The sequence below is a fragment of the Vanessa tameamea genome, chromosome 17 (genome assembly GCF_037043105.1).
Source record: "Vanessa tameamea isolate UH-Manoa-2023 chromosome 17, ilVanTame1 primary haplotype, whole genome shotgun sequence".
Classification (NCBI taxonomy): domain Eukaryota; kingdom Metazoa; phylum Arthropoda; class Insecta; order Lepidoptera; family Nymphalidae; genus Vanessa; species Vanessa tameamea.
The window spans coordinates 9,343,592-9,353,655 of NC_087325.1; the positions used below are offsets into that span (position 1 = coordinate 9,343,592).

The following is a 10,064-nucleotide window of genomic DNA, read 5'->3' on the forward strand; positions in this document are numbered from 1 at the left end:
ATATATATTTCTAATGAAATCAAAAATTAATATTTATATATTTAAAAGAAAAAAAATGCAACCAAAAGTTTTTCTACAATTCTGGACGAAACGAATAATTGTCACCATGACAATGAAAGACAAGGACAATCATATCTCTCTTATTTATTTACCCTCACGCCCGCGAATACCAAATTGAGGAGTATTGATTTGTTTACAAGGAGCGAATTGGGAGACTTTGAGTATACTTCGGTATAGGTAGGTCTCTCAACCTTGTCAAAACGATCGAGATAATATTTCGACTTAATTACTTCTTTACGTGCTGAGGTGTTTATCAACGAATCGTGCCAGTTTAAATACGACCCGGGCGAAGTTTTGAGGGCCTTAAAAGCTTAATTACTCGCGAGGCGAACTGCTTTATCGATTGCACATCCCTTTCGTATCCTTTCGCGTTAAGTGTACGAGCTAGTAATTCGATAAGGATCGAAAAATGCGCGGAGATTTTAATATGAGTTTTTGTGACAATGAAACGAGCGTTCGGTAAGAATTGCATAGTATTGTATTGCTTTTTTATAAGTCTTTTGTTTAAATAAATAATCAAATAGTTTTCTTTTAAGGTATGTGAATGCTTTTTCGCAATGGAAAAAGGAGTGATTGTATATTGAAGTGTATTTAAAATAGCAACAGTCATGTATGGGATGTTGAATATTGGATGGAATGAAGGTAATAAGGTGGAATGGACAACGGTAGGTTGGAAACGGTCCCTTCAGGGACTGTACACTTGGACACTGTAAGGTCACTTCATCAAACTGTGGTGTCTCTAAGAACCGCTCTCGAAGTATCTAAGAACGAACTTAAAGAATTGAAAGAAAAGTATCAGGAACATTCACGTTGTATAGAATATGCTGACGTTATAGAAAAACTAACTTTAGAGAATCACATATTACGACGTAGAATTATTGACTCTGATGATATAGGAAGTAAATCTCACAAGAACATAAATTTAGAGGTTTCTTATAGCCCAAAAGGAGACAAAGCTGACGACAGTTATAGGAGTGAAGTTTTTATTAAAACAGAATCTACCGATGAAATTGTTGAGGATACAAATTATAAAACAATTGAACCTAAAAGTTCTGAGAAATTAGATGAGATAATTGAAGAGTCCAAATCTGCATCAATAGCATCGGATAATACTAATTTTCCTGTTGCTACTAGCAGTCCTATTGATAATAATTCTGATAGTCAAATCTTTGTTCCTAAAGAAGAACCTGATGTAAATACACCTAGTTTCAAAACGAAACTGGAATTGTTGTCGAAATTTGATGTTAGGATTAAAGTAAAGACTTTGAAAGAGAGTAGTGCAAAATCAAGTACTACGTCTGACAGTGATTCTACGACTACGACTGAAGAAAGAAAAGAAAAATCATCTGGAAAAGCTGCTGAGTCAAAAAAGTACCATTTCGAAGAGCAACGGGAACACTTCGAAAACTTAAGAAATCATAAAGGTGATAAGATTAATTTTAAATCCGTTTCTACGGAGAATATAAAAATGGCCGTGCCAAATGAAGCAGAAGTAAAATCTAAAACTGATAAGTTTGATGTTCAAGTGCGCATCACATCAGAGGATAATCTCGTCGTTAAAGAAACTATCGAGAGGTCGAGGAGAAAAGATACGTTAAACTTGGATGTGGACAATTTAAGTCTTCGGTAAATAAACGTTCCAAAGTTTAGTTATAAAAATGTATACAGTATGTTATAATATTATTTATTTTATATCAATTAATCATGTTATTTGCTCCAGATCAATGTCGGAAGGCGATAATTCGGTTTTCTCTGAAGGCGGAACAACTCCGATGGAACAGAATACTGAACCCGATGATAAACAAGATCAGGAAAACGGGAGCGGCAACGAGTCCGAGGAAGTCGACGATATAGAACTTATATTTACGACGGATGAGTCGAAGGATATGAGCAATTTGCAGGCAAGTTCTAGTGCTAGAATACCGTGTATCTTTTTCAGATGTTTTTAATTTTAAGTTATAAACAGAATTATATCTTTAAGTTGTTTGTTGGATTCTTGTTTCATGTACATTTAAATTTTATATATTTTTTGTGTTAATCTAAAAAAATAATGAAGCGCCGTTTCTTCAAATAAAAGTTTTGTAATGTCATTAAAAGAAAACTTCAACTAGCCATAATTCGAAAGTCCAGGCCTAGACCCTAATCCCCTAAAACCAATAAACTTTAAAATAATAATATAATTTAAAAAATAAAAATGTTCTTCAAAATGAATATAAAAACAGAATACTTTAGAAAATAGGTTTGTGAAGGTGGAGTTGATAAAATTATTATCAAAAGGAGCAATTCAAAAACACGATGTAATAGATTTTGCTGTTCAAGTTGATTGCGTGTGAACGTCACATTAGTTTTAAATTCGAGTACCCATGTATCGCCCCCATTTATTCACGTCGTAAATTTGCAACTCGGATACCAGAAATGTTTCGACGACTGAGGTTTATGGTTTTGCGTGTGAAATAGTAAACGTGTTAACCAGAATTAGAGTCGATAATTCGTTCGGCTGTATATGATTAGAACATTAAATTTTAGAATATATCTGAACTTAAATGAAATAATTTGTATAGGATAAATACAAAAAAAAATTAAATACCTGAAACCATCCTCACAAAATGAATTGAAAATTATTCGCAGGAAGATCTCGTTTCAATACGAGAGACTGATCAATGGGTTCCCGTCTCTGCTTCTACGACTCATTCGACGCCTGTTCTGATCAAATTTCATACCCTGGATCCAGACTTTCAACCAGGAAGTGATATCAGTAATATAAGAAAAGAGAATCAAGAAAACAGTCCATGTTATGCAGCAGAACCATCGCTAAGAATGAAAAGGGTATCTTTGCCTAACGATAAAGAGATAAAACATGTTGGATTTAACGAGAAAGGAAATCTCGAACTGCCCGGTCGTGGAATTCTAAAGAGTTATGATAATAAGTCTGATAATATGTTATACAGACGTAGTCCAAATACAAGTTCCAGGAGAGTTGACAGCATTGATAGCCTAACTTGCGAATATAATCGTGGACTCAGCTTTGATAACACAAAGTCTTCGAGCTACGAATTAGGGTCTAGTCTAGATGTCTTACATAGAGAGGAGAGTGTGGATAGCTTTTATAAGCCAAGAATGGGACACCGGTTTTCCGTGTTTGCAGAAACTGATATATCGAAATGTGGCATTTCGGAGGATGATCTTGCAAGCAATCTCAATGCGAGGCGTAATACATGCCCCAACCCATTCCAATATAGGTGAGAACTCAATTAAATTGCAATTTGTAACGTTCAGAAATATGTGTAAAAATAATTCTTTAGCGTGCTGTTAAAAGGACTTACCTAAACTTTTGAGTAAAACGTAAACCACATTGAAATTTGCTAAATATTTTATCAAAAAATAACAGGTTAAATATCATTTGAAATAACCAAACAACTTGGGGCGTCATTTATACGGGTAACTTTTAAAACTCAAAAAGGCGCAGCCCTAATCTTTGAAGATACAAATGATTAATAAAAGAAAAAAAAAATCAGTTGCTCTTTACTGAAAGAGCAAGTTTCTTGCTATTATTCTGAACTTTAATGAAATTTCGATTTTCATTGCTCATGGTCATTATTGTTAATAATTTAGAAAATGCTTACTGACATTTTTAGACCCTTGATGTCTCGCGCTGGAGCCCGCACGGGTTACAAAGCTGTCGGTCGTCCTCGACCAGTTGTGTACCAAGGATTCGCCCCTCGACGAGAGAACGCTGCACAGACTGATGTGTCCGCTCTCCCACCGAGGTGGACTTCGGATGGCTATTTAGCCTATAAGGTATGTTATGAGGAACATTTTTGGCTATAGCCAAAACTGGATACAGTATACATACTTTTCTTTATTGTCATCGCATTCGTTAGGTTCTTAGGAATATTATGCACGTACTTGAAAATGTAAAATATTAATATCATTATTAATAAGTTGCTTACTAACAGATGAACTCAACTCACCCGACGGTGGCGCCCACGCTACCACAGCGCACAAGCACCACTCGTCGGCTTACCATTCCTGATGCGCGGCCACCACCACCACAACGACGCACTGATGAAGCTCGTCGAGTCCTTCTCAGTGACATCGGTAAGATATTAAGTTCATTACTGATATATTCGGGATATTTGACTGCCTCGATGATCTAGTGACTTGCTTGTAAAGATGTAGAACTTGAGGCATACGACTTCGTAGATTCTGCAGCTAAACTCGCATCGAAGTTCATTGGAATGGCATTGCACTATATTGAACTTGGAGATTATTTTATTTGCCCTTTCCCAGAAAGTGGCATCTGTCTCGCCATGAGGGCTTTAATAATTGACCTCAGACACACTTCAAATATGGGTTACAAGGAGGTTACAAGGAAATGTCTTATACAAATGTATATATATAAACGCGAAATACCACTCACTGATTAATAACGAAATCTCAGAAACTACAAAATTGAAATTTGATAGGTTGGCCTCCGCTAAGAACGGATTTTACGAAACTCCACACCTAAGGGAGTAAAACGACGGTTGGAAGTTTGTGTTTTATAAATTTCACGCGCGTAAGGCCTCAGTTTCAGCTAGTAGTCTATATATTAGGATAGGGAACCTAATCTAAGGTGGATCCTATGATTAAGGTACCAGCTTAATCACTCATAATCCGTAGGACAGAATATGTGTGCCTAATTATTAATCCGTAATAATAAAGAGATTGGTAGATTACATTAAGAGTAAAAGTATGTTGCTAGTAACATTATTTTACAGGATTTACATCCATGGTTCCTGAGTTGTCACGCTCAGCCGAGCCGCTGTGGACACGACGAGCGGCCGGCGTTCACGATCCTTCTCAATCACCCTCCAAGTATATATACAATTTATAATAGGCGTTATTTGCGACTTTTATGTAGAATTGTTTATATCCTACAAAATGTCTAGTCTATCGTAATGTTATATATAATCTATAATTCTATACAAATTCATCTTAAGCTCACGGGGACCTTAAAAAGCAATAAAAATAAATTGCCATTGATTTCGACTAATTGATGTTTGGCCATCAGGCTAAGCCCATGTGCTTTATGTACGAATCGGGCAGATTTTATGTCATTTCGAATAAAGTCTTAACTGCATAGCAAATATGATTAGATATATTAAAATTAAAAATAAATAATAATACTTCTAAAACTGTTTGCTCAGATTCAAGAGTATCATAGCATCGTGATAGTATCAGTTCAATTCCATAATGTATGAAGTTGTACATTTGTTGAATTTATTGCAGATATCGCTACCGTTCTCCGTGTCTGAGCGTAGATCGAAGCAATGATTGGACTCAAACAGCAAACATCGCTTCCGTTAAAGGTAACGAATTATCTTCATTGTCTTAAAAATAAATCTTAAGTGTTTTTACTAATGAATATTCCTTGTTTAATATTTTGAATTTCAGGAAAAATAAATAAAAGGAACATAAAAGGATCTAGAATAGAGTCCTGTAAAATCTCCCTTTTAATTTTTTTTTATTTTATCATCTACATTAAAAGACTATCACGACTGGAATTAGTTTTGTACCTTTTTGTCTCAAAATTAATCAAAATTAATTGGACTGAACTGGTCATTTTTGTTTTTTTATGAAGATTAAAGTTTCGTTGTCACTAAACTAAAATAATGCCTTAGGTGTAGCTTGGCGCGGATCGTTACCAGACGTCCGTCGGGATGACACTGATGAGCTTTTACAGGAGACCGAAGCTTTCCTTCGTCGCTCTATAGATAATTTGCGCTCCACTTCGCTTGAAAGTTAGTATTTCGATTGGACTTTTTTAAGATTATTTTAAACAAAATTCTTAATAACCAAGGGATGAAACTACATATGTACCTTTCAATATGTTACGTAATCACCAGTTAACTTATACTAATGTATTTTTTACTGAAGTTTAAATATGATTATTTTAAGGAGTCTTTGATATTGTTTCGAAAATTAGTATCTTTTGAGTATTTTTTTTAAACAAATTCTTGGTAATTAACTACCAATCTATTAGTTGATTCGATCACCAGGCGGTTTTTAATGCTAATCGCTAAGTAAATTAAACTAATTTTAAAATCGATTATAATTATATCGAATTTGACTAAGTCGTAGATAACTTCTGTCATATTTATTACAAAACCATTTTTACTCCTTATGCGTGAAGAATACATACAATCAATTACAATAATATATAAAAATGAGATTTTTTCAATAATTGGACCTGCACTATCGCACGAAAGATTCATACCAAAATACTTAAGTCCAACATTAGACATACTCTGATGTACTGTCAAACATCTTATCAACTTTAAGATATAATATATAAGATGACCAGAGGATCAGTTGCGATTCATGAGGAAATGCTGCTAGCATTCCTGCCACCATTGCGTAGAATTGGTCATGATTTGTACAGTAACTATTGCATATATATACAATGAAGGCCTTAATGTATATAATTCTTATGTAAAAAAAAAAATAGATAATACTAAAGGCATAATACGAATAAATAGCGATCATTAAAAACTTCTTGGTTTTACAGTGGATAGTTCCAGTGAACGATCAGGTCACCCATACATCCCAGCTGAGGCAAGGCAGTTGCGTCTCGGACACGCTGTAAAACTTATAACCCCACAGGGAAGACTTGCAGTAGGACGTGTCAGGTATGGAAACAAAAATTTAAAAAAACCGTAAACCAGTTATTTAATGTCTTAATATTTTTAACGTTTATCCCTAAATTGGGCAATAAAATAATTCATGAGTTATTTTAGGGGATCCCTATATAAACCGTAGATCATGAGTTTGGATTTTTTTTTGTAAAACAAATCTCAGTATAGCCCGAAATTAAAAGTGTGTACAGCAGTGGGGATTGTGATCTCGCTTAGATGAATATTAGAGTCATGAAATATTTATAGGAAGTTTTAGTAATGCAAAAAAAAATTGTTAAATTTGCTTCTTTTCATTGTTATAAAATTTATGAGTTTTTTATAGATACGTCGGCCTCGCAGGCGGTACCGCTGCAAATAGCGGTATCGTTGTCGGTGCGGAGTTTTCAATGTCTCAGTACCCAGGAATGCCTCGTAACGATGGTACCTATAATGGAAGGCGGTATTTCCTCACTCCGCCACAATACACTGCTTTGTTTGTACCCTTCTCGAAAATAGTTATGGCGTGGGCCAACTAGACTCATGAAGTGAGATGGAAATCAGGCTCGAAGGACCATTTTTAGACTTTTCAAATAAATGTGAAGTTCATGTTAATTTATATAAATGTGTTGTCTTTATAATCATCAATCTATGTAGAAAGGCCTAATTAACGCATATTATGTAACAATACGACGGGGGAATACCTGCTGGAATTGATGAAGGAATGTGAATACATAGATTAAAAACGTGATGCTTTTGAAGTCATTTTAAAAGTAATATCTTTATGGTGTTATTAAGGTTTATTTTTGATATCAGTAATATGTAGTAGCCGCTCGATTGCTTTTGGAATAGATTGAAAATAATTATAGTAAATGACCGGATAAAAATTGGTGGATTGCATAATACACTTAAATTGAGGAAAAATGGAAATAACTTTACTCAGAAACTAAAAGATATACTAGAAAAGGATTAACATTTTACTTATGGGCTAGCTACCTACAGGCTAGTGGGGCTAGTTAGCCAACTTTCAATTAACTATAGTATTGTGACTACAAACGATTTATTATAAAAATAATATTACACTGTCGGTTTGTTTGTTACTACAGTTTCACTATAGAAAATAATGTGTTTTGGTTTTAAAAAACACATTTACCTAACGCAAGGGGCGATTGATTGAACTTTGTGGGAAACTCTGCTTCTATATAAATAATGAATAAATTATATGAAGTGCTAATAAAATGTTCAAATAACATAAAAACTTTTTACGAATATGAAGTTTTATTCCGATAGCTCGTTAGAGTTGAATTCGTTACAAACTTTATTTTAAAGTTTAGTAGATTAAATTTCAACTTTGTCTATAAATAATTAAGATTGAAAATTAACTAATCGATATTGATGTATAGGCTAGTTATATGCATGGTATGTGTGTAATGTAAGCCTAAGGGGTACATAGAAATGGGGGTAGATTTGTCTTGGTAATATTGTCCCAACTTAACCTTGTGGACAAACTTATGTGAACACTTATTACCTTCATTCTACAGCTAATATTGTTAGTGATTACTGATTACGGAATCGAAAGGCGTGAGAATAAATGTGGTACACGGATAAGGCATTGTTAATCTCAATAAATAGCTCGTCAACGTGGATTACACCAGGGGGAAAGTGTGAAAATCAGTACCTAGCAAATCTACCTCAAAATCTTCTTTATCTTACCTTCATATTATCAAATATAAAGGTTTTAAGAGTATAAAAGAGGTAAATGTAATTTATGTCAATCGTCACTGATGTTTAGACCGTAAGTATTTATTTAAATTCCTGCTCACTTTTCTAAATTATGGTGCTCTGTCTCTTTCTTGTTTTGGAGGTTATTTTTATATCTTTCGCTGTTTTTGTTATAGTTATCTTGTTGTCAAGAAAAAAATGTTTGATATGGACATTTTTATTCGTTTTTTAATGGAATATTATTATGATACTTTATTATCTCTGTGTAGACAAATGTATTTTCAGATACTGTATTATAAATGAATAAGAGTTAGAATAAAAATGTTGATGTTAGACAATACTCCTAAGTTAAAATATCAAGATTGTTTGCCATTGTGTCTAATATTTATGGTTTGTAATGTGTCAGTTATAGAAAATATAGATAATTTTTGCGTCTGAAACGTTAAATATAAAAACGATGCACCCAGTTTTACCTTTAAAGCTTATCATATTGCGCACAATGAAGTTTCTCTTCAAAACTAAGTGTATAAATGTTATTAAAGATTAAATACTTATTGTTTATAAGTGTGAAAATACTTATTGTAAGAATTTTATTTCTACACTATGATTGTCTTTCTACATAAGTCTTACAATTAAGAACACGTTAGAATTCTGTACTCGATTGAAATCGGGATTACCAATACAATAAACAATTTGCTATAAGAAAATAGTGGCAAAAGAAGTAACTAAAACTATTTGTATGTCGACGTATTTGATATCTTAAGTAAATGTTTAATGTTATAAATCTTGATCATATGACCTTGAATAGCTAATTCTGATTGGTCGGCAATTTAAATGATCCGTTACGAACGTGCTTCGATTGGCCGACAGACGAATATCGCGGTTGAAAAATTTTACTCGAATTCAAATTGTTGTTTGTAATCTTCTAATATAATTAGTATTATATTAATATGTGTAGTATTTTCGATGTAAAGTGTATTATAATTATAAAGTAATTGCTTTACTTACTAGCTGGCTAGGCTACTCTTAAATTTATCATTGACTGTCTGACATGGGCTGTCTCTTTTTATATCATAATTCATAAATTGAAGTTCCAAATTCAAAAATTTCGAATCTATCGACTCTTGAGGAGAAATTCAAATTAAGGATAATTTAAACAGCCCTAATTATACTGATGAAATTGTCAAGTATTATTAACTTTTTTTCTGTAATTCTTAATAGATGGCGCTTTACAAACGTCATTTTTGACGTTTGCGGTAACTTTTGGAGTATAGAAAATATTACGTACTCTTTTTTAATATGTCTTTAGCCTATATATATAATTAAATTAATTAGATGAGAAGATATAGAATTGTTTTAATTTTTCATAGATGTAGCTTGGGAATTGAATGAATCGAAAGTGTCTTATTAGTATATTCTTGGCTTTCATAAGAAACGGATAGTTGAATGCAAGTATCTACCGAATTTATAACTATCAATTTAAAAACTCAAAATTTTTCAAACTATATACTGGTTAGAATTTAGTCACTAACTCTAAAAATAGGCAATTTTGATCTAGCATAAAACGTGCTTAAAATTTTCGCGGTACTTGCATCTAATTAGGTATCGGTAAGACATAGAATAGGTATG

The 10,064-nt window shown here is 33.2% G+C and overlaps 1 protein-coding gene across 2 annotated transcripts; it reads left to right on the forward strand.

The window, feature by feature from the left end:
• The first annotated feature begins 168 nt into the window (after nucleotides 1-168).
• Nucleotides 169-7,544, forward strand: LOC113400242 (uncharacterized). Of its 2 annotated transcripts, none has more exons than XM_064217588.1 (11): nucleotides 169-519; nucleotides 585-1,686; nucleotides 1,781-1,965; nucleotides 2,693-3,299; nucleotides 3,696-3,858; nucleotides 4,017-4,158; nucleotides 4,821-4,917; nucleotides 5,332-5,411; nucleotides 5,724-5,843; nucleotides 6,611-6,731; nucleotides 7,060-7,544. In XM_064217588.1, exons 2-11 carry the CDS (start codon nucleotides 716-718, stop codon nucleotides 7,250-7,252), a joined length of 2,679 nt encoding a protein of 892 aa, XP_064073658.1. In that variant the 5' UTR covers nucleotides 169-519; nucleotides 585-715; the 3' UTR covers nucleotides 7,253-7,544. The 2 variants fall into 2 exon arrangements, with proteins under 2 accessions (XP_064073658.1, XP_064073657.1); XM_064217587.1 differs by having other exon boundaries at nucleotides 597-1,686.
• The last annotated feature ends 2,520 nt before the right edge of the window (nucleotides 7,545-10,064 follow it).

Coding starts and splice junctions, on each gene's coding strand:
- LOC113400242 (XM_064217588.1), top strand. CDS start 716: ATGGACAACGGTAGGTTGGAAACGGTCCCTTCAGGGACTGTACACTTG. Junction 3,859..4,016: donor ATGGCTATTTAGCCTATAAG/GTATGTTATGAG, acceptor GCTTACTAACAG/ATGAACTCAACTCACCCGAC. Junction 4,159..4,820: donor AGTCCTTCTCAGTGACATCG/GTAAGATATTAA, acceptor ATTATTTTACAG/GATTTACATCCATGGTTCCT.